Source organism: Fringilla coelebs (assembly GCF_963513975.1).
Source record: "Fringilla coelebs genome assembly, chromosome: 29".
NCBI classification, from domain to species: domain Eukaryota; kingdom Metazoa; phylum Chordata; class Aves; order Passeriformes; family Fringillidae; genus Fringilla; species Fringilla coelebs.
The window spans coordinates 3,206,201-3,233,811 of record NC_140055.1 but is presented as its reverse complement, the minus strand read 5'-3'; the positions used below and the strand labels follow the sequence as shown (position 1 = coordinate 3,233,811).

Genomic DNA, 27,611 nt, shown 5'->3' with positions numbered 1-27,611 from the left:
TGCCACCACACCGTGTCACCACCCTGGTGCCTTGTCCCCAGAGGAGGATGGTGACATTGTGGCATTCCAAAGGAACTTTTTGGGGACTGTGGAGGTGCTGGTTGAGGCGCTGGCCCCAGCAGCTGTGCCCGGGGCGCTCCCAGCCATGTGCCACCCGCCCGGAAACGGGGACGGTGACACTGCTTCCAACCAGGATTTAAATGCCACCAAGGTTAGGAGCAGCTGAGCAGAGATTTCCAGGATTGGATTTTTGGATGGAGATGCCTCAATTCCGGCTAAGCTACACTTTAAGCATCAACGTCCCGGGTCGGCCCCCGGGCGCTGACACAGTTGTCACCTTCCACGTGGCATCGGGACACTGGCGGGTGACAGCTCTGGGGGGGCTGCTCATGGTCACTGAAGGACCCCAGAGCCAGAACCACCCCAGAGCTGGGATCCCATGGGACCCCAAAAACAGCACCCTGAGGTACCCCAGAGCCAGGACCCAGATTTGGGACCCCAAAGCCAAGGCCCCAAAGCCAGGACCCAGAGCCAGGACCCCAAAGCCAAGGCCCCAAAGCCAGGACCCAGAGCCAGGACCCCAAAGCCAAGGCCCCAAAGCCAGGACCCAGAGCCAGGACCCCAAAACCAAGGCCCCAAAACCAGGACCCAGAGCCAGAACCCCAAAACCAAGGCCCCAAAGCCAGGACTCCAAAGCCAGAACCCAGAGCCAGGACCCCAAAACCAAGGCCCCAAAACCAGGACCCAGAGCCAGAACCCCCAAAACCAAGGCCCTAAAGTGAGGACTCCAAAGCCAGAACCCAGAGCCAGGACACAGAGCTGGGACCCCAGATGACCCCAGATGACCCCAGATGACCCCAGAACCAGGACCCTGAAACACCCCAGAATGAGTACCCCAAAGGATCCCAGATCCAGAGTTGGCACCCCAAAGCCAGAACCCTGAGACACCCCAGAGCTGGGACACCAAGGGACCCCAGAACCACAAACTTGAGAGCCCCAGACTCAAGATCCTGGGACCAGGACTCTGAGGAACCCCTGAGTCAGGATGCAGAGCTGGGACCCCAAAGCCAGGATCCAGAGCCAGGACCCCAGAGCCAGGATCCAGAGCCAGGACCCCAGAGCCATCACCCCAAGGGACCCCAGAGCCAGGATCCAGAGCCAGGACCCCAGAGCCATCACCCCAAGGGACCCCAGAGCCAGGATCCCAACCAACCCCAGAACTGGGACCCTGAATGACCCCAAAACCAGGGCCCTGAGGGAGCTCAAAGCCAGGATCCAGAACCCTGAGGAACCCCAAACCCAGACCCCAGAGCCAGGACCCCAAACCCCAGGATGCAGCTGCCAACCAAGCCGAGTCTGGGGGTGCCCAGCAGAGCCATGACCAGGCATCCCCCCAAGGTGTACCCCAAAACCAGACCTGGAGAGAAGCCACAGGCCAGTCCTTTAATACAGGAGGGGACAGATGGGGCTGGGTACACCTGGCACTTCGGGGTGCCCAATTCCGTGGATGCCATCCATGTCCTCAGCTCTCCTTGCCAGTGCTGTGGAGGGGAAAATGCCACCAATGAGCGAGGCCTGGGGACATTTGGGAGCCACATCTGGGGAGGGGACACCCTGGGGAGGGTGGCACCTACCCCAGGCACTGGCAGAAGCGGAGCACGGCCTGCTCCTGCTCTGTGGTCTCGATGGAGCCGGGCCGGAGGCGCCGGATCTCACGGATGGCATCCCCAGCTGCCAGGTGCTGCTCCTTGCACAGGTAACAGGCCAGCAGCGTGCCCGTCCGGCCATGGCCCAGCATGCAGTGCACTGCCACAGCCTGGCACGGGGACACAGCAGTGGGTGGCACTGCTGGATGCCCCTCTGAGTGACAGGTGATGCCCATTTTGGAGCTGCCTCCATGGAATTTCTGCCTGGTGTCACCTTCTGTCACCGCCTCCCCTCACCTTCCTAGGTGTCCCTTCTTGGAAGTGACAACTCCCTGAGATGTCACTTCCACCAGGTGTCACAGCCCTACCACAGGTGTGTGTTCTCCTCCAGGTGTCACCCTCCCAAGGTGGTGTCCATCCCCCACTAAGGTGCCATTCCCCCGAGATGTCATCTGCCCCCACCCCCAAGGCGTCCCCCACCACGGCCAAGATGTCACCCCCTCCAAAGTGTCCCCCACCACCAAGGTGCCATCTTTCCAAACGTCCCTCCTGGTGTGGTCTCCCCCCAACCCTGAGACACCACCTCCTCAAGGTGTCCCCTAAGTGTTCCCCCAGATGTCTTCCCTAGTGTCCCCTCCCCTGGTGTCTCCCCCTCCCTAGATCTCCCCTCTCCAGTGTCACCACCCCAGTTGTCCCCTCCCCTGGTGCCTCTCCTGGTGTCTCCCCCTCCCTAGATCTCCCCCCTCCAGTGTCACCACCCCAGTTGTCCCCTCCAGTCTCCCCCAGTTGCCCCCCAGTGTCTTGCAGCAGTTGTCCCCCGGGTGTCCCCCTGCTGTCCCCTCCCCCAGGTGTCCCCGGCCGTACCTCCCCGCGGCCATTGGCCTCCTCCACGATCTGCAGGAAGCTCTGGATCTGCTCGGGGCTGGGCGGGGTGAAGTCGGCCACGCGGAGCCGGTGGAGCTGGATTTGGGGACAGCAGCCGTGATGGGGCGGGGCCCGCTCGGTCAGGGACACCAGGTGTCGCACGCCGTGCTCCCGCAGGTACCGGTAGTGCCCCGGCTCCCGCGGCATCGCCAGCCCCGCCAGCCGCCCCTCGACCACCCACGAGAAATTGGGGGGCTCCGATGCACCCATCGCCTGTGGGGACAGGGGACGCTGCTGCTCTGGGGACCCCGGGGCGGATCCCCTCGGATTCCTCAGGAGCCCCAAGTTAGAACCCCAGAACCCCCATTTCAGATGCTGGGACCCCAGGAAAGAATCCCTGGCCAGCCCTCCCCATGTCAGGACCTCCAGGACCCCCAATATCACCCTCAGGAGAACATGGCCAGCCCCACAAAGACCCCCAGGAACCCCTGGCCAGGCCCCCAGGACCCCCAACACCCCCTCCCCAGTAAATGTGGCCAAGCCTCCAGGATGTCAGGACCCCCAATACAACTCCCTCCCCCCCAGAACATGGCCAGGCCCCCTGGGACCCCCAGTTTAGTTCCCCAGGACCTCCTGACAGACCCACAAAGTCAGACTCCCTGGGACCCCCATCTCATGACCCCAAACCCCGTTACCACCTCCCCAGGACCCCTGAGACCCCCAAATTAATGCCCCCCAACACCATCCCCCTGATGAACCCTCCACGCCTCCAGAAGCCCCAGTACCACCCCCAAACCCCCCTGGCCAGGACCCTTGAGACCCCTAAGTAAAGCCCCCAGACCCCCAGCTCAGACCCTGCCCATCAGGACCCCTGGTTCCCCAAAATCAACCCCCTGGAGAACCTGGCCAGATCCCCAGGACCCCCAGGTCAAAACCCCCAGACTCCCCAGTTCAGACCCCCCATGTCAGGACCCCCAAAACCACACCCTGCAGAACGCGGCCAGGGTACCCCAAAGTCCCCTGAACCCCCTTGCCAGGACTCCTGGGACCACCAAATAAAGCCCCCAGACCCCTCAACTGAGACACCCCATGTCAGGACCCTCGGGACCTCCAAGCCCCCCAAAACCACACCCTAGAGGACGTGGCCAGGGTACCCCAAAGTCCCCTGCACCCCTTGCCAGGACTCCCAAATAAAGCCCCCAGACCCCAAATTCAGACCCCTCAACTGACACCCCCCATGTCCAGACCCCCGGGCCCCCCAAAACCACACCCTGGAGAACATGACCAGGGTACCCCAAAGTCCCCTGCACCCCAAACCCCAAATTCAGACCCCTCAATTAACACCCCTGATGTCAGGACCCTCGCACCCACCCCCTCAGCAGAGTTTAACCGCGTGCCCCAATTCAGCCCCCCCGGGACCCTCGTTCAGCGCCCCGGGCCCAGCTCGGGGCCCTCCCGTCCCCACAGGCCGCAGCTCCGAGCCCCGCTGGGCCCCGCTGGGCCCCGGCCTCGTTCCGTCCCCTCCGCCCCGCTGTCCCCCGGCCCCGCCGTACCGGGGAGGCCGCGCGGGGCGGAGCGAGACCGGGCCGGGCCCGGGCTGAGGCGGAGCTGAGGCGGAGCGGGGACAGAGCTGGGTCCGAGCTGAGGCGGAGCTGGGCCGGAGCTGAGGCGGAGCGGGGACAGAGTTGGGCCGGAGCTGAGGCGGAGCTGGGCCGGAGCTGGGTCCGAGCTGAGGCGGAACTGGGCCGGGTTTGGGCCCGGGCTGAGGCGGAGCTGGGTCCGAGCTGAGGCGGAGCTGGGCCGGGTTTGGGCCCGGGCTGAGGCGGAGCTGAGGCGGAGCGGGGCCAGAGCTGGGTCCGAGCTGAGGCGGAGCGGGGCCAGAGCTGGGTCCGAGCTGAGGCGGAGCTGGGTCCGAGCTGAGGCGGAGCTGGGCCGGGTTTGGGCCCGGGCTGAGGCGGAGCTGGGTCCGAGCTGAGGCGGAGCTGGGCCGGAGCTGGGTCCGAGCTGAGGCGGAGCTGGGTCCGAGCTGAGGCGGAGCTGGGTCCGAGCTGAGGCGGAACTGGGCCGGGTTTGGGCCCGGGCTGAGGCGGAGCTGGATCGGAGCTGAGGGGGAGCTGGATCGGAGCTGATGGGAGCTGGGCCGGAGCGGGCCGGGAGAGGCCGCAGCGAGCGACGGAGGTGACACAGGGGAAAATGGGGGCACGAGGGAGGTCGGGTGGGTGTCGGGGGGACAAGGGGAGAACCCGCGGCTGTGGGACACGGAGCTGAACCTCCGGGACAGCGAGCTGGAACCCTCCGGGACAGGGGGCTGCAGGACTGGGGGGTTGAATCCCCCAGAACAAGGGGACTGAATCTCTCAGGACAGGGGGCTGCAGGAATGGGGGGTTGAATCCCCCAGGACAGGGGGCTGAGCCCCCCGGGGCTCTGGGACTGAGGCCCCCGGGACACGGGATTGCCACCCTGGGGCTCTGGGACTGACCCTCAGGAGCTCCAGGACTGAACACCTCGGGACTCCAGGGCTGCACCAGTGGGACTCAAAGCTGGACCCTCCGGATCAGTGTGGGACATGGGGCTGGAGGGCTGAATCCCAAAGATACAGAGCTGGACCCCTGGAACTCCAGGGCTGAACCCCCCGAGGGCTCCAGAACTGCATCCCCAGGGCTCTGGGTCTGAATCCCCCAGGACATGGGGCTGTGCCTGCCTGGACATGGGGCTGAACCCCCAGGGACACGAGGCCGAACCCCCCAAGAGCTCCAGAACTGCACCCCAGAGCTCTGGGTCTGAATCCCCCAGGACATGGGGCTGTGCCTGCCTGGACATGGGGCTGAACCCCCCAGGAGCTCCAGAACTGCATCCCCAGGGCTCTGGGTCTGAATTCCCCAGGACATGGGGCTGTGCCTGCCTGGACATGGGGCTGAACCCCCAGGGACATGAGGCTGAACCCCTAAGAGCTCCAGAACTGCACCTCCAGGGCTCTGGGTTGTGGCACTGAACCGCCCCAAGCTTGGGGACACTGGGCTGTCCCAGGGCTGCCCCTCGACAGTCTTTGCCCCCAGGTTCTGCCCCAAGCCCAGCCCCACCATGCCAGGGGTGCACACACCCCCCAGGACTACCCTGTCTCCCCAGCTCAGCCCCATGTCCCCAAACCAGAGCAAGGCTCTGGGCTGGGAGTTTTTTCCCCCATTCCCTCCTCACCCTAGAGAGCCTGATCCACCTTCTGAGCCTGGATCCATCACCTGAGGCCTGCCTTGCCTTGCCTCAACCCACTCCCCCACCCCTAAAGACCACCAGAACCCTAAAAACATTTCTCCATTTATGCGATGTTGGGTGGCTTTGGGGGAGGGGGTTACACAGCAGGGATTGGGGACACCCCCCACAACCTCAGGACTTCAGGTACACCTCACCCACGATCTTGTAGGGGAAATTCTTCCAGCCAAAAATGGTGGTTTCGCCGGGTGTGTCGTACATGGCCGCCACCACCTCCGTGGTGGAGATCACCGTGTCCCACATGTACACGGATGAAATCTCCCCCACGAAGGACTGCTGGGCATCAAAACTACCCCCAAAGCTGTCCTGGTCCTGCCCCAGCAGGATGGATGCTGGCACTCCCACCGTGTAGCCCTTCTGCAGCCCCTTCCTGGGCCAGGGCTTGCCGTTGAACCAGAAGCTCACGATGCCCGTGCAGGATTCCCAGCTGACGCAGACGTGCTCGGCCTCCCCGAGAACTTCAGGCACCTTGAAGGACAAGAACTGGTTCCCCACGTTGAAGTCATACTGGCCTGGTTTGGGCTTGAAGAGGAGGATGTCGTTGTCATGGGCTTTGGTGGCATAGGAGAAGAGGCTGTAGGGCCGGGTGAGGTCGGTGTAGGACTTGAGGCACAGGCTGAAGCTGCTCAGGGGCTGCTCCAGCTTCGTCGTCACCTGCACGTGGGCGCTCTGGGACTCTCGGGGGAACACGAGCACCGAGCTGCCCAGGTCTGGGAGAGGTGACCCACACGTGTCTGCTCCTGCCATCGACAGAGGTGACCTCCAGCATCAGCCCCCGGGGTGGGTGCCACCACCACCAGCTGCTGAGTGTCGAGTCCCTGCCGCCCCCCACTGCTGTCCCCCCATTTCGGTCCTCAGGATGCCCCTTTGTCATCGGGTCCCCTCCTGCCACCCTTGCCAATACCCCTGTGCCCTGCACAGCCCCCCTTGCAGAGCTCAGGGTGCCCCTTGTGGGTTCCCCCATACCTGCTTTGCGCCCACCCCGCACCCTTTGGGAGCGCTCAGGGTGCCCCATAACCCCCCCTGCATGTCCCCATGCCCCCCAGGGAGTCCCGGTGTCCCCCTGCCACTACCTTGTGGGGCCGTGGGACCAAAGAGCGCAGTGAGGATGAGGAGGCAGAGCCACAGCGGCCCCATGGCACCGTCGAACCCGGCCGCTGTCACCACCGTGGGAAAGGGGGGACCTCAGAGCCACTCCGAGGACACCCAAGAGTGACAGCGACTTTGTGGTGACATTGACCTTCGTCCCCAAGCCCCAGGACTGTTGGGAAATGGCGTGTGAGCGCGGGGGGGACTGGCTTTGGGGACAGTCCCCCTGTCCCCAAGGGAGGGGCCTTCCCATTCCTGACTCCACGTGGGGCTGGGCAGTGCCGGAGCCGCTGGATCCGTGTCCTGCCCGTGCAGGGACGGCCGTGGGGCAGCTCGGGGGGGGTGGGAAGGGTGACACTCAGGGGGACCCTGTCCCTAGCTGGGGAACCTTCCTGGTGGTGGCTGGGTTGTAGAGGTGATGGGGTGCTGGCTGCTGGGGAGGTGGGTGTGACTGACGGGGGTGAAGAGGGGACAGCGGGGACCGAGGCCACCGCCGCCCCACAGCCCAGAGCCCTCAGGCCCCCAGCACCTCCCGGAGCCGGGGTTTCACCACCACATCTCCCTTGACCTCGTAGCTGAGGCTGTTCCAGGCCAGCAGCGCGGGCGGCAGGCGCAGGGACAGGAACGCCGAGCGCATCTTATCCGGCGACAGCCCCGTGTCCCACAGGTAGACGTCGGTCAGCTCCCCCGAGAAGGAGTTGTAGAGGTCAAAGCCACCCCCGAAGCTGTCCTGCTCCTGCCCCAGCAGGATGGCAGCCGTGGCCCCCACCGTGTAGCCCCTCTGCAGCCCCTTCCTCGGCCAGGGCTTGCCGTTGAACCAGAACTCGGCGATGCCCGTGGCGGATTCCCAGCTGGCGCAGACGTGCTCCCAGTCCCTGCGGCCCTCGGGGACACGGAAGGTGACAAACTTTCCCCCCACGTAGAAGCGGTACTCCTCAGGTTTGGGCTTGAAGAGCAGGATCTCGTTGTCCTGGGCTTTGGTGGCGTAGGAGAAGAGGCTGTGGGGCCGGCTGAGGTCGGTGTAGGAGCGCAGGCACACGGTGAAGTTGCGCAGGGGCTGCTCCAGCTGCGCCTGCAGCACCACGAAGGCGTCGCTGGGATTCTTCCGGAACACGAACACCTTTCGGTACAGGTCTGGGGACAACACAGGGGACCTGCTGGGAGGCTGGCGTGTCCCACAGCCCCCCTGGGACCCTGCCCCGTGCTGGCTCCTGTCTCCCCACCCGGCATCCCCCCTACCTTCCTGGGCCACGATCCCTGCGAGCCCAGCCAGGACGGGCAGCCAGAGCTGCAGGTAGCCCATGGTGGGTGCTGGAGCCGGGCGGGCGCGGCGCTGCCGCCGGGTTTATGTGCCCGAGGAGGGGAGGGGACTGCCGGGGGGATGTCCCCAGTCTAATCCTCAGCAGCCTGGCGTGCCCGGGACGGGCGATTTCATGCCCAGGGTGGGTGATTTCATGCCATCACGCGGCCGTGCCACAAGATCTGGGGTCACCCGCCCGCACGGGGCTCCCCTTGGGGCTGGGCTCTGGGCGTGTGTCCCCCCCTCCGGGGGACAGGGACATCCCAGACATGTGTCCACCCAGGTGACAGGGACACCCCGGACACTCCTTCCCCAGGTGTGCCTGCTGTGGGCAAACCCCCATTGGGGGGACGTGGTTTGATTTGGGGTCATCCGAGGGGTGCAGGGAAAGGTTCCCCTGTCCCCCCTGCCCAGGGCCACACCCCGGGCTCTGCTCTGCCTGTCCTGCCTGAGGGGACAGAGATGGAGCCATGGACACCAGGTGGCCGAGTGTCCTGGGGTGACCATGGTGACCCAAGGGGACAGGCAGATGGGAAGGGGGAAGGTTTTGCCTGCCCCAAATGATGGTGCCGGGCTGGGGGTGTAGAGTTCCTGCAGGGGTTTGATGGATCCCCAATTTTGGGGACGATGTGGGCTCATTCCCCACTGATCAGGCCCCCAGTTTAGCAGGGATGAGCCCTCAGCTCCTCCAGGGCTTGGCTCAGGCAGAGCAGCCCCATTGTCCCCACTCCTGTGCCCGTGTCACACCCGTGACTGCACGCGCCCTGCCCTCGTGGGCTCTGGCCAGAAATGCCCCCACTCACCCCTGGCAGGCTCCACAGCTTCCTTAGAAACTTCTCCTGCCAATTTGGAGGCACGAGGAGCACACACCCCCCACTCCCCATCTCCCCCATCACCGCCCAGTCCCATCCAGCTCGTTAACGGGATTGGACGAGTGCCTCTGGCAGTTCTGTTTATTTTGTTTAATTTTCACTGCATCCTCTTGGCTTGTCAGGAGAGATGGAAAAAATCCCATCACTTCCGAAATCTCCCCCTGGAGCTTGGGGGAAGGGCCGGGGCTGAGCCTCGGGGATCCCCCAGGAGTCTGGGGTGACCCCCCCGAGCAGCCTGAGGCACCCCAGGGCTTTCTGTGCAGGGCAGTTGGGGGGTCCGGCCCCAAAGAGGGGGCTGAGACCCCAAGGGAGGGGACAGAGGGCACAGAACGGGGGGTGCTGGGGGAGTGCTGGGTGTGGGACAGAGGCTGTGGGGCTGGGGGGGCACTGTGGGGCCAGGGGTCAGTGCCCAGAGGGTGCCAAGGTGCTTTCCAGGTGGCCAGGGGTCAGTGCTGGGTGCCCCAGGATCCAGGGTGCCAAGTCTGCTGCCCGGGATCCAAGTCTGGCGCCGGGGGACCAGGGCTCAGTGCTGGGGGTCCAGTCCGGTGCCGTGGGTCCGTTTGGCTCCGTGGGGCAGCCCCCGGAGCTCGGCAGCCCCGGGAGCTCGGCAGTCCCGGAGCTCGGCAGTCCCGGAGCTCGGCATTCCCGGAGCTCGGCAGTCCCGGAGCTCGGCAGCCCCCGGATGATGGCAGTCCCGGAGCTCGGCATTCCCGGAGCTCGGCAGTCCCGGAGCTCGGCAGCCCCGGGAGCTCGGCAGCCCCGGGAGCTCAGCAGTCCCGGAGCTCGGCATTCCTGGGAGCTCGGCAGTCCCGGAGCTCGGCATTCCTGGGAGCTCGGCAGTCCCGGAGCTCAGCAGCTCCTGAGCTCAGCATCCCCCGGCAGCGCCGGCATCGCGGGGGCAGCTCCGGGCGAGCAGCAGCGCCAGGGGCCCGAGGGCGCAGTGCAGCACCCCCAGCCCCTCGCTCAGCCCCAGCGCGATGTCGAAGTGCTCGAAGGAGCCGCAGCTGGACTCCAGCAGCCTGGCCTGCAGCAGGAACTCCCCGGCCAGCCCCGCTCCGTAGGGCCCCCAGAGCCCCAGGAAGAGCCAGGTGAGCCCGGCTCCGCTCTTCCAGCTCTCCCTGAAGCGCGGCACGGCCAGCGCGGCCAGCAGCATCCCCGCGGGCAGCAGCAGCAGCAGGCACAGGCACAGGGCCAGGTGCAGCAGGTAGAGCGGTGCCAGGATGCCCACGCTGCGCCGGACGCAGGCGGTGCCCGCCGCCACGCCGCTGACCAGCGCGGCCGGAGCGGCCAAGAGCAGCGCCGCTGCCCACAGGGCCACGGCCAGGCGGCGGCTCCGGGGATCCCAGCGAGCCCAGGCGGTGCCGCAGGAGCCGCTGGCCACCAGCAGCGCCTGGGCGAAGACGCTCCAGTGCCACAGGAGGTGCGTGAGGCGACACAGCCCCGTGCCCAGGTGCCAGCCCCGCGCCACGCCCGCCGCCAGCGCCGGCAGCAGCGCCGCGAACAGCGCCGCGAACAGCGCCAGCTGTGCCACCAAGGCGCGGCTCTGCGGCCACCGCCACGCTCGGGGACGCTTGGCCAGGGCCACCAGCAAGGCGCCGGTGGCCAGCGCGGCCGCGACGCAGGTGGTGGCGAGGAAAGGGGGAGCGACGCGCTGGAAGAGGGGACAGAAGTGGTTGTGGCAGGGCGCGGCGTCGTAGTCCAGGAGGGTGTCGTTGATGTAAGTGTCGTTGTCGTCGTAGGAGAAGTTGCCCATGATTTCCTCCAGGTCCAGGGAGCTCGGGGTCTCCAGGATGCTGGGGTTCTGCGGGTGAGGGGGGTGGGCGTCGGGCAGGGGCCACATGGCCCTGGGCCCGGCCGTGGGGCTGCCCCTGGTGTGGGGATGGCGGGCAGGGCTGGGCAGGGCGGGTTATCAGGGAGGGACACACGGGAGACACGGCTGGGGACAGCCGGGTGCGGGGGGGGGCCGGGATGGAGCCGTTTTCTCCCAGGAGGGACACGGGGAGGATGCAGAGCCCGGAGGGTGGACACAGCCCCTGTGGGGAGACGGACCCCCATGATCCTGCTCAGAACCGGGGACTCCCTGTGACCCCTCTTAAGGTCCCCAGGGATTCCCTAAACCCCACTCAGCTCCCCTCTATCCATCCCACTGGGGATTCCCAGGATCATGTCCAGAACTGGGGACCCTCACAGCTCTGCTCAGTCCTGGGGACTCCTAAAGCCCTAAAATCCCCTAAACCCCACTGAGCACTGGGGATTCTCGTGGTCCTGCTCAGCACCAGGGACCCCCTAAACCCCACTCAACACCCCCAAATCCCACTGGGGAACCCCATGATCCTGCTCAGAACTGGGGACCCCCACGATCCTGCTCAGAACTGGGGACCCTCACAACTCTACTTAGTTCTGGGGACTTGTAAACCCCCCCAAAAAACCCCTAAACCTCACTGAGCCCTGGTCCTGCTCAGAACTGGGGACCCTCAGGGCTCTGCTCAGAACTGGGGACTCCCTGTGACCCCTCTTAGGATCCCCAGGGACCCCCTAAACCCCACTCAACACCCCTAAATCCCACTGGGGAATCCCATGATCCTGCTCAGAACTCACAGCTCTACTCAGAACTGGGGACTTATAAACCCCCCAAAAAAACCCCTAAATCTCACTGAACCCTGGTCCTGCTCAGAACTGGGGACCCCTCCATGATCCTGCTCAGAACTGGGGACCCCCACGATCCTGCTCAGAACTGGGGACCCTCAGGGCTCTGCTCAGAACTGGGGACTCCCTGTGACCCCTCTTAGGGTCCCCTAAACCCCCACTAGAGATTCCCACGATCCCCCTCCACACTGGGGGACCCCCACATTCCTCCTCACCCCCCCGCGCCCCCCCTCCGCGGGGATGTGACACCACGAGGGACAGGAATTTGGGGGGTCACTCACCACGGGGACACAGTTGCCCATGATGCTCCTCCGAGTCCGGGTGGCACCGGGGGTGGCACCGGGGGTGGCCACTCGGACAGGGCACCCACGTGCCAGGAGGTGTCCGGGGGTGACTCCCCCGCTCCAAAAGGAGCCGAGGGCTGCGGGCAGGAGATAAGAGGTGCCCCGGTGCCGCCCTGCCCTCTCCTCCCGCCCTGGCAGCCGGCGGAAAACGGGGAACGGCGCTGCCGGGAAAACCGCGGAGCCGCCACCGCTTCTCGAGCAGGAAACCATCAGTTCTTGGCAGGACAAGTGACATTAATTAGGGGTTAATTGTCTTCCCGAGCGCGGTGGGGTGTGCCAGCTCCGGGGAGGGGTTTGGGGTGCAGGATGGGGTGGGCATTGAGGGGACCCCCCCTCCCCCCCGCTGGAATTTCCCGGTTTTTCCTCGGGAGGAAGGAAGGGCTCCAAAGGGGTCATCCTGTGGCATTGGAGCAGCTTGGTGACAGCGCTGGTGGCTTTGGTGGCCTTCAGGGACATCCCTGGAGAGGAGCAGGGCTGGGGGGGTTGGGAATTGGGGTCCTGGGAGTAATTTGGGAGGATATTTGGGGGTGAAAGTGCTGGGAAGTGACAGTTTGGGAGGGGCTGTGGAGGAAATTTAGGGGTGAAAGGCCTGGGGAGCTCCAGGGGTTGGGAATTGGGGGTCACTGCCATTTGGGGAGGGTTGGGGGCCAGGATTTGGGGGTGTCTGAGGGGCAGATTTGGGGGTGAAAGTGCTGGGAGCCTCCAGGAATTGGGGGTTCACTGTTCTTTGGGGGGAACTGGGAATTTGGGAGAGGCTGAGGGTCAGGGCTGGGAGGGCATTTGGAAATCAAAAAGGTTGGGGGGAGTCTGGGAATTGACAGTTTGGGGGGGTTGAGAGGGAAAGGGCTGAGGAAGAATCTGGGAATTGACAATGTGGGGAGGGGGCTGAGGAGAAATTTGGGAATTGGCAATTTCGGGGGGGGGGGTGAGAGGGAATGTGGGAATTTACAATTTGGGAGGGGCTGAGGGGCAGATTTGGGAGTGAAAAGGCTGAGGAGGAGGCTGGGAATTGGCAATTTGGGGGGGATTGAGGGGCAGATTTTGGGGTGAAAGGCCTGGGGATCCCCAGGGCTTGGGATTGGGGTTGCTGCTCTTTGGGAGGAGGTGCTGAGGGTGAGGATCAGGGGGATTCTGGTGGGTCTGGGTGGGAGGTTTGGGGGCTGATCTCTGTCCCCTTGTCCCACCACCCCTCCCATCCCCAAATGCAGAGAGGCAAGGCAGGTTAAGGTGTGTAATCCAGATATATTTATAGGATTATTTTTCCGAGATTAGCACAGGATATTAGAAAGGTTATAAAGTCACATCGACGGTCGTTGGCTCCCTTTTATGTACAGACAAAAAAACACAGCACAACAACACAGCCCAGCCTCTGCCCCCCACCCTGGCCTCTCCAGAGCTCCCCAAAATATGGCTTTCGTGTCTATTGAGAGTTCAGTGCCGGCCAGGAAGCCTCCAAGGGGGTCCCCAAATCCTCCTCGTGCCCCAACCCCGTCACTGGGTGGATGTGGGGCCACCAACGGGACCCCCTGAGGACGGGGTGGTGGCCTGGGCTCTCCCAGACACGGTGACACCGACCCTGCCACCTCCCCTCTGTGTGCAGTGTCACGCCTCTCGGTGTCACCAGCCCCCGAGGGGACAAGGACACGCCACACCCTGTCACCCCCCAGGCCCTGTCAGCCCCAAGGACTCCACACAGTGACCCCAAAAGGGTCAGGGACTGACCTGGGTGACCTGGAGTGGCTCTGTCACAGCTTCCACCTGGAGTCCTCCCAGTTCTGGAGGGTCCCTGTCACCCCAGGGCCACGCTGGTGTCGCTGTCACCCCCCAGGTGTGGCACAAATCTCTTCCACTGCTGCCATCCCCGCCAAGCCCTTTGTCCTCCCGCTGCCAGAAGTGGCCTCAGATGGAATCTCTGACCCCTCCCAGCCCCTCAGCAGCTCCCTCCAGGTGACACCGGGCCAGGTGACACCTCCACAGGTCCCTGCCTGCTCCCCGGGCTGCCCTGCCACACCCCACAGCAGGTGGAACCTCGAAAAACACCTCAAAACCACCAGAACCACCTCAAAACCGTGTCAAAACCAAGTCAAAACCACTTCAAAACAACCAAAACCACTTCAAAGCCACCAGAACCACCTCAAAACCACCAAAACCAAGTCAAAACCACCTCAAAACAACCAAAACCACCTCAAAACAACCAAAACCAGTTAAAAACCACCAGAATCACCTCAAAACCACCTCAAATCCAGGCTGTTCTCCTTTGGAGCAGCTCTGGAGCAGCAGAACCAGCGAGGAACTGAATTCCAAGAGGGAAAATCCTCCCTGTCCCTGGCAGCTCCCACCCCGCTCCCATCCCTGCTCCTGGCTCTGCCTGGGACCCCTCCACCCCTCCAGGAGATGGAATTCTGCTGGAGAACATCTGGGTGGTTTTTATTTGCAGGAATGACTCAGTCCTGGGGACCTGGGGTGTTGGCAACCCCAGGATTCATCCCCCAGAGGCTGGAAAGGAGGAAAAACACCCCAAAACCGCCTCAAAACCGCCTCAAAACCACCTCAAAAACTCCGTGTCCTGCTCCTTCCCAGTGCCAACGCTGCTCCTGACACGTTGGTCACCTCTGCAGTGTCCCCAGTGTCACATCCCTCTGCCTCACCTGAGCCCCACTCGTGCCCCCAGAGGTGACACAGGTGACACAGGTGGCACAGGTGCTGGCAGGGTTTGTGGGGGATGACACTTCCAGCCCTGTGGAAGAGGTGGTGAAATCCTTCCTGCACCTCCCAGGCGACGCTTCCCACTCCACCTCCTTCCTGAAGGGCCCCCTCATCCTCCAGATGACCCCAAAATCCACGGGGTGACCTCCCAGGTGAGGTTACCCCTCCCAAAATCCATGGGGTGACCTCCCAGGTGAGGTTACCCCCTCTCCAAAGGTCGCCTCCTCCTCCAGATGACCCCAAATCCTTGGGGTGATCTCCCAGGTGAGAGATTCATCCCAAAGGGTTCCTTCTCCTCCAGACACCCCAAAATCCACAGGGTGACCTTCCAGGTGAAGTTTCCCCCTCCCAAAATCCATGGGGAGATCTCCCAGGTGAGAGATCCATCCCAAAGGGTTTCCCTTCTCCAGATGACCCCAAATCCACGAGGTGACCTCCCAGGTGAGGTTACCCATTTCTTGAAGGGTTCCTTCTCCTCCAGATGACCCCAAATCCTTGGGGTGACCTCCCAGGTGAGGTTACCCATTTCTTAAAGGTCCCCTCCTCCTCCAGATAACCCCAAATCTTTGGGGTGACCTCTCAGGTGAAGTTACCCCTCCCAAAATCCATGGGGTGATCTCCCAGGTGAGAGATCCATCTCAAAGGGTTCCTTCTCCTCCAGACACCCCCAAATCCACGAGGCAACCTCCCAGGTGAGATTACCCATTTCTCAAAGGGTTCCTTCTCCTCCAGATGAACCCAAATCCTCCCAGGTGAGGTTACCCCCTCTCCAAAGGTCCCTTCCTCCTCCAGAGGACCCGAAATCCATGGGGTGACCTCCCAGGTGAGGTTACCCATTTCTTGAAGGGTTCCTTCTCCTCCAGACACCCCTAAATCCACGAGGTGACCTCCCAGGTGAAGTTGCCCCCATGCCAAAGGGCTCCTCTCCTCCAGATGACCCCCAAATCCATGGGGTGATCTCCCAGGTGAGGTTACCCAGTTCTTAAAGGGTTCCTTCTCCTCCAGATGACCCCAAAATCCACGGGGTGACCTCCCAGGTGAGGTTACCCCCTCTCCAAAGTGCTCCTCTCCTCCAGACACCCCCAAATCCTTGGGGTGACCTCCCAGGTGAGGTTACCCCTCCCAAAATCCACGGGGTGACCTCCCAGGTGAGGTTACCCCCATCCCAAAGGGTTCCTTCTCTTCCAGACACCCCCAAATCCAGGGGGTGCCCAGCCCAAGGGCACCTCCTGCCACCCCTCGTGCCCAGGCTGGGATGTGGATCCCAGAGCACCTCATGCCAAGGCTGGGGGTGCCCTAAGGATGCCAGGGGGGGCAGCCCCATCCTGGGGGTGCCCAGTTTGGGGGGGCTGAGCTGGGGCTGTGCTGGAGAGGTGGGGAAAGGTGTTTGGTTTTGTCTTGGAAGTGAAGGTGAAAGAGGCAGGAGGGAGGGCAAGGAGGAAGGGTGAACCCCCCTGCAAGCCTCTGTGGTGACCCCAAACTCCCCAGACCCCAAATCCAGGTGTTTTGGTTGGGGTTCTCAGAGCCAAGAAGAAAATCAGCCCTTTCCAAGCTCATCCCTGCCCTGGGAAGGGGCTGGGGAGGGAAGGGGGGCAGAGAGACCCCAGCCCTGCTCTGGGGGTCCCAGGGAAGCAGCCCCAGCCCCGGGGGTGCTGCTTCCTGCACTGAACATCTCAATAGATGGTTAAAATTGGCATTTCCAATCAGAGAATTTAAGAAAAATAAAATAAATTTAAAAAAAAATCGGGGGCTTTTCCTCTAGATTTGCCCCCACTCGAAATAAACCTCAGCCCTCCCCCCTCCCGCCGGGGTGGGACCAGGGAGCTGTGGGGGCTCCTGGCGTCTCTGGGGGTCCCACCCTGGCCTTTCACCCCCTCTCACACACTGACTGCACGAGGACAGCTCTGCTCCTGCATGGACACTGCTCCACAAGAACCACCAAGGATAAAATCGGGGCAGGGGCTCGCTCTGCTCCCACCTGGAGTCACCCCCCACCACCACCACGGGGAGGGGACGACGGGGACACCCAGGATCCCAACCTCACCCCGGGAACCCGGGGCTGATTTTATCCTTGGACATCAAAGAAACCAAAAGGGAGAGAAACAAAGGGAAGAGCTACATCGACCCCAGCCCAACACCCCAACCAAGGGCCCGAAGCAAAGAGCAGCCACGAAACCAAAGCCAAAAAATTAAAAAAGGTCCGAAAGGAAGAAGGAAGGAGTCGCTCACTCACGGGTTGGGTCTGTGGGGTCGGGGCGTGGGGATGGAGGTGCAAGCAAGCAAACGGGGCCGGGGCTCTCACTGTTGGAGTGAAGGATTTGTACAAGTTCAAGAAGCGTCAGCAGCGCCTCGAGGCCGGTGGCTCTCCCTGCTCTCTGTCCCGCCATCCCTCTGTCCGTCCGTCCGTCCGCCCGTGCCGGGCGCCAGAGAAAATCTGTTGGGTTTTGTGGGGTTTGTGGTCTGGTTGCCGTTGCCATCGGGGTTCTCTTGGCTCCATTTCTCTCTCTCTCTCTCTCTCTCTCTCTGACCCTTTTAGATGAAATATTCCTTCTTGTCGTCGCCGCCGGCCTGGCCGCCCTCGGCGTTGATGATGGCGGTGTCGGCGTCCGGAGCGTCGTCCGAGCCTTTGGCCTCGTGGGTCAGGTACGTCCCTGGGGGGGACAGGGACAGGGACAGGGGTCACGGGGGGCCCTGCCAGCGCCCCCTCCCACACAGCCAGAGCGCTCCGCTGGGCTTGGCCGCAGTGGGAAAGTGACGGGGATGGGATGGGATGGGATGGGATGGGATGGGATGGGATGGGATGGGATGGGATGGGATCAGTGGGATCAATGGGATCCATGGGATGGGATGGGATCAATGGGATGGGATGGGATGGGATGGGATCGATGGGATGGGATGGGATGGGATGGGATGGGATGGGATGGGATGGGATCAATGGGATGGGATGGGATGGGATGGGATGGGATGGGATGGGATGGGATGGGATGGGATGGGATGGGATGGGATCAATGGGATGGGATGGGATGGGATCAATGGGATGGGATCAATGGGATGGGATCAATGGGATGGGATCAATGGGATGGGATCAATGGGATCCATGGGATGGGATGGGATCAATGGGATGGGATCAGTAGGATCCATGGGATCAATGGGATGGGATCAATGGGATGGGATGGGATGGGATGGGATGGGATGGGATGGGATGGGATGGGATGGGATGGGATGGGATGGGATCAATGGGATGGGATGGGATGGGATCAATGGGATGGGATCAATGGGATGGGATCAATGGGATGGGATCAATGGGATGGGATCAATGGGATCCATGGGATGGGATGGGATCAATGGGATGGGATCAGTAGGATCCATGGGATCAATGGGATGGGATCAATGGGATGGGATCAATGGGATGGGATCAATGGGATGGGATCAATGGGATGGGATCAATGGGATGGGATCAATGGGATCCATGGGATGGGATGGGATCAATGGGATGGGATCAGTAGGATCCATGGGATCAATGGGATGGGATCAATGGGATCCATGGAATAAATGGGATCAATGGGATGGGATCAGTGGGATCCATGGGATGGGATTGGATCAATGGAATGGGATGGCATCAATGGGATCCATGGGACTGGATCAGTGGGATCCATGGGATGGCATCAATGGGATCAATGGGATGGGATGGGATGGCATCAGTGGGATCAATGGGATCCATGGGATGGAATGGGATCAATGGGATCCATGGGATAAATGGGATCCATGGGATGGGATCAGTGGGATCCATGGGATGGGATGTGATCAATGGGATGGGATGGGATCAATGGGATCCATGGGATGGGATCAATGGGATGGGATGGGATCAATGGGATCCATGGAATTCATAGGATGGGATGGGATCAATGGGATTGGATCAATGGAATGGGATGGCATCAATGGGATCCATGGGATGGGATCAGTGGGATCCATGGGATGGGATGGGATCAATGGGATAAATGGGATTCATGGGATAGGATGGGATGGGATCAATGGGATGGGATCAATGGGATGGGATCAGTGGGATCAATGGGATCGATGGGATGGGACCCATGGGATGGGATCAGGGGGATGGGATCAGGGGGATAGGATGGGATGGGATAGGATGGGATGGGATCCATGGGATCAACGGGATGGGATGCAGACTCACTGGGGTGCTCCAGGTTTTTGGGCAGTGTCCACTTGTGGAGTGGCCAGAGCCAGTCAGGCCCCAGACCCCCTCCAACCCCTCCTGGAAAAGCAGGGGGTCCTGGCTGCCCCCCAGAGCAGGGCGGGGGGCTCTACTCACACATCACCACAGGGGTGGCTGATGGTGGGCTGTCACCGTGTCCCCAGGGCTTGGGCACGAGAAGGGCAGGTGGAGGGAAAGGAGGAGCTGAGGGGGACACGGGGACAGGGACAATCCAGGACAGAGATGGAGAACAGGGCTGGGAGCTGCCTCCCCCTGGGACATTCCTGACATTCCCACGCTGGGCTGGACCAGGAGCTGCCCTGAGACCCCCGAGGGCTCCTGCAGCCCCCCCTGCAGCCCCCCAGGCCGTACCTTTGTGCCTGATCAGGTAATGTCCCAGCACGATGAGGAGGCTGAGCAGGAGGAAGACGATGACAGCCACCACCCCGCCGATCATCGCGTGGTAGGTGCTGGAGGTCGAGGGCACCGGGCTGGCATCTGCCCAGGCAGGGGGAGGAAAACAGAGACAAGAGGGAGCTGAGACCCTGCAGGGCAGCAGAAGCTGCTGCTCCCCCCTGCAGGAGCTCCATCCTGTGCCTGCTGCGGGTCCTGGCAGCGAGAACGGGGGGAGCAAAGGGCAAATCTCATCCTCCACAAAAATGAAAAAATAAAGAAATAAAATCAAAAAGCAAAATGGAAATCTCATCCTCCACACTGGGGTTTTGGCCCCAGAAAGGGAGGATGAGCAGGTTTGGGTGGGAGGGGACATGCAGGCTGGCACGGCCACCTGAGAGGTGATGGCAGGACCCCAAGGGTGGTCCCGAGTCAGCCACATCCTGTCCTGGATGTGGAATCCAGTGAAAAGACACTCCATCCCCTGCTGGAGGGCACGGTGACAAATCCTCCTCCATCAGCTCCGGGTGGGGACAGAGCCACAGGTGGGAAGGACAAGGTGAAGGATGGACACACAGGGGCGGCAGCAGGACAGAGGGACAACACGGCACACGGACACACAGGACAAGGGACAGCGCGGGGAGCTGCTGCTCCTGGAAAACGCCAAAATCCACACCCACCACGGGACTGGAGCCACCTGGCAGGGCTGTCCCCAGGCCAGGGCAGGGCCACCGTCCTCCTGTGGAGCTTCTCCGGGCCAAAGAGACAGAAAAGGAGCTTACGGTACCTTGGATGGGAGCTGGAGTGAAGGATGGAGCCGAGGCCATGGAAGCATGACAGATGGGCTGGGAAGGGCCCGGGGTGGAGTGAACGTGTGGGGTGGGGAGCTGGGGAAGATCTGGGGAGGACAACAAAAACACAGGACATGAATCAATGCCACGAAGGGCCAGCCAGGTGACAGAGCCCTGAGGGGACCCTCAGCGGGTCCATGTGACCCCTCTGCGTCTGCCACCAGCCTTTGGGACACTGTGACCATCTTTTCCCATCTCCTGGACACCCCCTGAGGGACTCTCATGGTGTCACCCACGATGAGGTGTCACCTGTGCATGTCCTTGGGGACAATAGGGGGGGTGGCATCAAGGTGGGCGAGGCTGGAGGTGGCTTTAGGGACCCCACGGGCCCTTCTGCTTCTGCCTTTGGGACATTGTGACCATCTGCCACCATCTCCTGGTCACCCCCTGAGGGACTCTCGTGGTGTCACCCATGATGAGGTGTCACCTGTGCATGTCCTTGGGGACAATAGGGGGGTGGCATCAAGGTGGGCGAGGCTGGAGGTGGCTCCAGTGGCTGAGACACGAGTGGCTTTAGGGACCCCACGGGCCCTTCTACTTCTGCCACCAACCTTTGGGACACTGTGACAATCTCCTGGTTACCCCCTGAGGGACTCTCATGGTGTCACCCACGATGAGGTGTCACCTTTGCATGTCCTTGGGGACCACAGGGGGGTGGCATCAAGGTGGGCGAGGCGGGGGGTGGCTCCCACGAGTGGCTTTAGGGACCCCACGGGTCCTTCTGCTTCTGCCACCAACCTTTGGGACACTGTGACAATCTCCTGGTTACCCCCTGAGGGACTCTGGTGGTGTCACCCACGATGAGGTGTCACCTGTGCATGTCCTTAGGGACAACAGGGGGATGGCATCAAGGTGGGGAAGGCTGGAGGTGGCTCCAGTGGCTGAGACACGAGTGGCTTTAGGGACAAAAGTGGGAATTCCACCAAGGCTGGATACGGAGCTCTGTGTCTGCTGTGACAGGGGCGGTGCCACCAGGTAGGCAAGGGACAGCAGGTGCCACCAGGTGGGCAAGGGACAGCGGGTGCCACCTCTCAAGGACAGCACAAGGTGCCCCAGGGTGAGCTCCTGGATGGTGCAGAGAGCTCTGGGTGCTCACACAGGGGACACAGGGGACACACAAGGGGTGACACAGGAGTGGCTGCACAGGGTTGGGCATTTGGGGGCTCGTTCTGGGCAGGCTGAGCGAGGGGACACGGGGGACAAAGTGCCACTGAGGTGCCACCACGCTGCAGGGGAAGGAGCCAGGGAAGGGAAGAGCTGGAGCAGGGACTGGGAGAGACAGATGGGGGGGAGGAGAGCAGGAACCTTCGGATTTCCTTTGGATTGCCCAAATCCAAGGAAAAACGGCAGGGAAAGGGGTGGGCACGGGGAGCTGGGGTGGCAGCAGCACACATGGCCCTGAACCACGTGTGACATGGCATGGGGACATGGGGACACACACACAGAGAGCCCTGAACCACGTGTGACATGGCATGGGGACATGGGGACACACAGAGAGCTCTTCCCCTGTGTGACACTGCATGGGGACACACCCAGAGCCCTGAACCACGTGTGACATGGCATGGGGACACACCCAGAGCCCTGAACCACGTGTGACATGGCATGGGGACACACCCAGAGCCCTGAACCACGTGTGACATGGCATGGGGACACACACAGAGCCCTGAACCACGTGTGACACTGCCACTGCATGGGGACATGGGGACACACACACAGAGAGCCCTGAACCATGGCATGGGGACATGGGGACACACACACAGCCCTGTCCCACGTGTGACACGTGGCACTGGGACACAAGGACAAGCAGAGCACAGTCAGGGGACAGCACCACATGGGGAGCAGCAGGAGCTGCCCCTTCCCACCCCAGGACAAGTGACATGGTGACACTCTTTGGGCACACAGGGGGCAGTGCCCTCACCCACAGGTGACAGGGATGACACAGTGACACTCTTTGGGCACACAGGAGGCAGTGCCCCTGTGCACAGGTGACAGGGATGACACAGTGACACTCTTTGGGCACACAGGATGCAATGCCCTCACCCACAGGTGACACAGTGACACTCTTTGGGCACATGGGGGACAGTGCCCTCACCCACAGGTGACAGGGGGACACTTTTTGGACACCCAGGAGGCTGTGCCCCCAGTGCACAGGTGACAGGGATGACACAGTGACACTCTTTGGGCACACAGGGGGCAGTGCCCTCACCCACAGGTGACAGGGATGACACAGTGACACTCTTTGGACACCCAGGAGGCAGTGCCCCCTGTGCACAGATGACACAGTGACACTTTTTGGGCACACAGGGGGCAGTGCCCCCTGTGCACAGGTGACAGGGATGATACAGTGACACTTTTTGGGCACCCAGCATGCAGTGCCCCCTGTGCACAGGTGACAGGGTGACATTTTTGGGCACACAGGGGCAGTGCCCTCACCCACAGGTGACAGGGATGACACAGTGACACTCTTTGGGCACACAGGGGGCAGTGCCCTCACCCACAGGTGACACAGTGACACTCTGGGCACCCAGGGGACAGCGCCCCGGTGCCACACTCACCGCTGACGTCCAGGTTGTACTTGGCCACCACGCTGCCCATGGAGCTGGTGGCCGTGCACACGTAGGTGCCACTGTCACTCTTGTTGAGGAAGGGGAAGATGAGGACGCTGTCGGAGCTGAGCTGCAGGGGAGCGTCGCTGCCCTCCTTCTCCCAGAGGAATTCCTGCGGGCTGGGCACAAAACCAGGCCTTGGGCTGGGGCTGCTCTGAGCTAATGGGATCTTCTGTGGGGTGGGGTGAGAAAATCCTACAGGGATGGGAGGGGGTAAACTGATTCCTTGGGGTTTTTCTGTTTAGATTTTTATTCATGTCGTTGGGATCTTTTTTATAGGATTGGGAAGATAAAATCCTACAGGAGCAGGATGGGGATCAACTGATTCCTTGAGGGTTTTCTGTTCTGATTCCTTGAGGGATTTCTGTTCTGATTCCTTGGGGTTTTTCTGTTTAGCGTTTTATTCATGTCGTTGGGATCTTTTATGGGGTGGGGAAGATAAAATCCTACAGGGATGGGGTGGGGTAAACTGATTCCTTGGGGTTTTTCTGTTCAGTTTTATATTAATGTCACAGGATTTTTCACAAACGGGGGAAGAGAAAATCCTATAGGAATGGGATGGGGTAAACTGATTCCTTGGGGTTTTTCTGTTTAGCTTTATATTAATGGTACTGGGATCTTTTTATAGGGTGGGGAAGAGAAAATTCTACAGGGATGGGATGGGGTAAACTGATTCCTTGGGGGTTTTCTGTTTAGCTTTTTATTCATGTCGTTGGGATCGCTTTTATAAGATGGGGAAGAAAAAATCCTACAGGAGCAGGATGGGGATCAACTGATTCCTTGGGGGTTTTCTGTTTAGCTTTATATTAATGTCGTTGGGATCTTTTTAATAGGATTGGGAAGATAAAATCCTACAGCAGCAGGATGGGGATCAACTGAATCCTTGGGGTTTTTCTGTTCTGATACCTTGGGATTTTTCTGTTGTGTTTTTCTGTTTAGCTTTTTATTACTGTCATTGGGATCTTTTTTGTAGGGTGGGTAAGAAAAAATCCTATAGGAACAGGATGGGGTAAACTGATTCCTTGGGGTTTTTCTGTTTAGCTTTTTATTCATGTCGTTGGGATCTTTTTTATAGGATGGGGAAGATAAAATCCTACAGGAGCAGGATGGGGATCAACTGAATCCTTGGGGGTTTTCTGTTCTGATACCTTGGGGTATTTCTGTTCTGATTCCTTGGGGTTTTTCTGTTCTGGTTTTCTGTTCAGTTTTATATTAGTGTCACTGGGATCTTTTATGGGGTGGGGAAGATAAAATCCTACAGGGATGGGATGGGGTAAACTGATACCCTGGGGTTTTTCTGTTTAGGTTTATATTAATGTTATGGGATCTTTTTATAGGGTGGGGAGATAAAATCCTATAGGAATGGGATGGGGTAAACTGATTCCTTAGGGTTTTTCTGTTCAGCTTTACATTAATGTTACTGGGATCTTTTTATAGGGTGGGGAAGATAAAATCCTACAGGAGCAGGATGGGGATCAACTGATCCCTTGGGGTTTTTCTGTTCAGTTTTATATTAATGTCACAGGATTTTTCACAGGGTGGGGAAGAGAAAATCCTACAGGGATGGGATGGGGTAAACTGATTCCTTGGGGTTTTTCTGTTGTGTTTTTCTGTTTAGCTTTTTATTAGTGTCACTGGGATCTTTTTTATAGGGTGGGTAAGAAAAAATCCTATAGGAACAAGATGGGGTAAACTGATTCCTTAGGGTTTTTTTGTTCAGCTTTATACTAATGTCACTGGGATCATTTTATAGGGTGGGGAAGATAAAATCCTATAGGAGCAGCATGGGGATCAACTGATTCCTTGGGGTTTTTCTGTTCTGGTTTTCTGTTCAGTTTTATATTAGTGTCACTGGGATCTTTTATGAGGTGGGGAAGATAAAATCCTACAGGGATGGGATGGGGTAAACTGATTCCTTGGGGTTTTTCTGTTCAGCTTTACATTAATGTTACTGGGATCTTTATATTTTATAGAGTGGGGAAGATAAAATCCTACAGCAGCAGGATGGGGATCAACTGATTCCTTGGGGTTTTTCTGTTCAGCTTTATATTAATGTCACAGGAATTTTCACAAACTGGGGAAGAGAAAATTCTATAGGAATGGGATGGGGTAAACTGATTCCTTGGGCTTTTTCTGTTGTGTTTTTCTGTTTAGCTTTTTATTCATGTTGTTGGGATCTTTTTTATAGGGTGGGGAAGAAAAAATCCTATAGAAAAAGGATGGGGTAAACTGATTCCTTAGGGTTTTTCTGTTCAGCTTTATACTAATGTCACTGGGATCATTTTATAGGGCGGGGAAGATAAAATCCTATCGGAGAAGGATGGGGATCAACTGATTCCTTGGGGCTTTTCTGTTCTGATGCCATGGGGGTTTTCTGTTCTGATACCATGGGGTATTTCTGTTTTTCTGTTTAGTTTTATATTAATGTTACTAGGATTTTTCACAGGGTGGGGAAGATAAAATCCTACAGGGATGGGAGAGGGTAAACTGATTCCTTGGGGTTTTTCTGTTTAGCTTTATATTACTGTTACTGGGATCTTTTTATAGGGTGGGGAAGAAAAAATCCTACAGGAATGGGATGGGGTAAACTGACTCCTTGGGGTTTTTCTGCTGTGTTTTTCTGTTTAGCTTTTTTATTCATGTCATTGGGATCTTTTTTTATAGGGTAGGGAAGAAAAAATCCTACAGGGATGGGATGGGGTAAACTGATTCCTTAGGGTTTTTCTGTTCAGCTTTATATTAATGTTATGGGATCTTTTTATAGGGTGGGGAAAATAAAATCCCACAGGAATGGGATGGGGATCAACTGACACCTTGAAGTTTAAGTTTTTCTATTTTTCTGTTTAGCTTTATATGAATGGTACTGGGATCTTTTCACAGAACAATCCTATTCCAGCTGGAGACTCAAGGCCAATCTCCTCAAACTTCAGGCTCAAATCAAAAACAACATGAAAAGAGACAAGCAAGGAGGATGAAACATCATCATTTGAGGCTATTAATTAGACAGTTAACTCCTATATGCAAATAAACCAAAATAAAAATTAAAATTCTAAACTAGACAAAAACTTATAAACTTAGACTAAAACTTCTAAACCAGACTAAAACTTCTAAACCAGACTAAAACTTCTAAACCAGACTAAAACTTATTAAAATGTGAGATCTCATGACCAAGCCCTCTTTCACTTCCATCCTGGCACAGCCAGGCTGTGGCTTTTTGATGGCATTTCAATAAAAATTCACTTTATTCCTCTCAAATCCACCCAGATCCAGCTCCCTGAGGATGTCCCAGGACACAAAGAGGGAAATGTTGAATTTAGGGACGAGCCAGGATGGATCTGGCTGCTCCTGGAGGGGACAGGGACACCCCAAACGCAGCCAGCACCTCCTGGGGTGGGATGTGGGACCTGGCAGAGGGAGGGGAGGCGCTGAGGAGGAGGAGGGAGGTGAGGAAGGCCTTACATGGGGTTGCCCTGCCCGTCACATTGCAGCTGCAGCTTCTCCCCCTCCCGCGGGTACTGCGGGTGCGGCTCGATCTTGGCCGTGGGTTTGTCTGGAAAAGGGGGAGAGGAACAGTGTGGGGTGAGGGTCTGCCACCCCAAATCCTGCACCTGGAACCCCAAAAACCTTCCCCTAGCACCACAAATCCGGCCCTGGAACCCCAAAAAACTTTCCCCGGAACCCCAAATCCGGCCCTGGAACCCCAAATCCTGCCCCTGGCACCACAAATCTGGCCCTGGAACCCCAAATCCGGCCCTGGAACCCCAAATCCGGCCCTGGAACCCCCAATCCTGCACCTGGGATCCCAAATACTCCCCCTGGAACCCCAAATCCTGTACCTGGAACCCCAAATCCTGCACCTGGCACCCCAAATCCTGCACCTGGCACCCCAAATCCTGCACCTGGAACCCCAAAAACCTTCCCCTGGAACCACAAATCTGGCCCTGGAACCCCAAATCCTGCCCTGGAACCCCATATTCTGCTCTAGCACCCCAAATCCTGCACCTGGAACCCCAAACCTGACCTGGCACCCCAAATCCTGCACCTGGGATCCCAAATACTCCCCCGGGAACCCCAAATCCTGCACCTAGAACCCCAAATCCTGCTCCTGGCACCCCAAATCTCACACCTGGGACCCCAAATCCTGCACCTGGAACCCCAAATCCTGCACCTGGATTCCCAAAAACCTTCCCCTGGCACCCCAGATCCTGCCCTGGGATCCCAAATCCTGCTCCTGGAACCTCAAATCCTGCACCTGGCATCCCAAATCCTGCACCTGGTACCCCAAATCTCACACCTGGCATCCCAAATCCTCCAACTGACACCCAAATCCTGCCCTGGGATCGCAAATCCTGCTCCTGGAACCTCAAATCTCACACCTGGCACCCCAAATCGGCCCCTGGCAACCCAAATCCCACACCTGGCACCCCAAATCTTACACCTGGCATCCCAAATCCTGCACCCAGAACCCCAAATCCTGCACCCAGAACCCCAAATCCGGCATCTGGAACCCTAGATTCTGCCCTGGCACCCCAAATCCTCCACCTGGACCGCAAATCTCACACCTGGCACCCCAAATCCTGCACCCAGAACCCCAGATCCTGCACCTGGATTCCCAAAAACCTCCCCCTGGCACCCCAGATCCTGCCCTGGGATCCCAAATCCTGCCCCTGGCACCCCAAACCCTGCACCCGGTACCCCAAATCCCATACCAGGCACCCCAAATCTCACACCAGGCACCCCAAATCCTGCACCTGGCACCCCAAATCCTGCACCTGGCACCCCAAATCCTGCACCTGGATACCTCAAATCTCACACCT

General features: G+C 59.7%; 5 protein-coding genes across 7 annotated transcripts in view; all 5 read right to left on the bottom strand.

Annotated features, from left to right (window-relative positions):
* Positions 1-1,429: 1,429 nt before the first annotated feature.
* On the bottom strand, positions 1,430-4,189 carry DUSP23 (dual specificity phosphatase 23). 2 transcript variants are annotated; one of them, XM_084223315.1, is made up of 4 exons: positions 4,064-4,189; positions 2,511-2,783; positions 1,635-1,816; positions 1,430-1,541 (listed from the first exon to the last, which is right to left on the bottom strand). In XM_084223315.1, exons 2-4 carry the CDS (start codon positions 2,778-2,780, stop codon positions 1,523-1,525), a joined length of 471 nt encoding a protein of 156 aa, XP_084079441.1. In that variant the 5' UTR covers positions 2,781-2,783; positions 4,064-4,189; the 3' UTR covers positions 1,430-1,522. The 2 variants fall into 2 exon arrangements, with proteins under 2 accessions (XP_084079441.1, XP_084079442.1); XM_084223316.1 differs by lacking the exon at positions 4,064-4,189 and adding an exon at positions 3,882-4,018.
* A 761-nt stretch (positions 4,190-4,950) lies between these two features.
* LOC311164052 (mucosal pentraxin-like) lies at positions 4,951-7,178 on the bottom strand. Its single transcript, XM_084223314.1, has 2 exons — positions 6,851-7,178; positions 4,951-6,517 (listed from the first exon to the last, which is right to left on the bottom strand). Exons 1-2 carry the CDS (start codon positions 6,912-6,914, stop codon positions 5,892-5,894), a joined length of 690 nt encoding a protein of 229 aa, XP_084079440.1. The 5' UTR covers positions 6,915-7,178; the 3' UTR covers positions 4,951-5,891.
* A 169-nt stretch (positions 7,179-7,347) lies between these two features.
* On the bottom strand, positions 7,348-8,475 carry LOC311163987 (serum amyloid P-component-like). The gene has a single exon (XM_084223210.1). It carries the CDS (start codon positions 8,167-8,169, stop codon positions 7,381-7,383), a length of 789 nt encoding a protein of 262 aa, XP_084079336.1. The 5' UTR covers positions 8,170-8,475; the 3' UTR covers positions 7,348-7,380.
* Positions 8,476-9,835: 1,360 nt separating this feature from the next.
* Positions 9,836-10,878, bottom strand: ACKR1 (atypical chemokine receptor 1 (Duffy blood group); the record flags this gene model as incomplete). Its single annotated transcript, XM_084223215.1, has 1 exon — positions 9,836-10,878. The coding sequence occupies one exon, from the start codon at positions 10,876-10,878 to the stop codon at positions 9,904-9,906; it is 975 nt and encodes a 324-aa protein (XP_084079341.1). The 3' UTR covers positions 9,836-9,903.
* A 2,391-nt stretch (positions 10,879-13,269) lies between these two features.
* CADM3 (cell adhesion molecule 3) overlaps positions 13,270-27,611 on the bottom strand; it is a 36,381-nt gene continuing 22,039 nt past the window's right edge. The window contains exons 6-10 of one of the 2 annotated variants that reach the window (XM_084223312.1): positions 26,254-26,344; positions 22,744-22,913; positions 20,125-20,235; positions 19,317-19,442; positions 13,270-17,385 (exon numbers count right to left, since the gene is read on the bottom strand). In XM_084223312.1, coding sequence (XP_084079438.1) covers positions 17,267-17,385; positions 19,317-19,442; positions 20,125-20,235; positions 22,744-22,913; positions 26,254-26,344 — 617 coding nt within the window. In that variant the 3' untranslated portion in view covers positions 13,270-17,266. The remainder of the gene's footprint in view (positions 17,386-19,316; positions 19,443-20,124; positions 20,236-22,743; positions 22,914-26,253; positions 26,345-27,611) is intronic. The other variant, XM_084223313.1, reaches the window with a different exon arrangement.

What these genes read in the sequence shown, in the direction of transcription:
- DUSP23 (XM_084223315.1), bottom strand. Translation starts at nt 2,780, where the DNA reads ATGGGTGCATCGGAGCCCCCCAATTTCTCGTGGGTGGTCGAGGGGCGG. An exon ending in AGGCCAATGGCCGCGGGGAG is followed by an intron (nt 1,817 to 2,510) that starts GTACGGCCGGGG and finishes TCCCCGTGCCAG; the next exon opens with GCTGTGGCAGTGCACTGCAT.
- LOC311164052 (XM_084223314.1), bottom strand. Translation starts at nt 6,914, where the DNA reads ATGGGGCCGCTGTGGCTCTGCCTCCTCATCCTCACTGCGCTCTTTGGT. An exon ending in TGGTCCCACGGCCCCACAAG is followed by an intron (nt 6,518 to 6,850) that starts GTAGTGGCAGGG and finishes TGTCGATGGCAG; the next exon opens with GAGCAGACACGTGTGGGTCA.
- LOC311163987 (XM_084223210.1), bottom strand. Translation starts at nt 8,169, where the DNA reads ATGGGCTACCTGCAGCTCTGGCTGCCCGTCCTGGCTGGGCTCGCAGGG.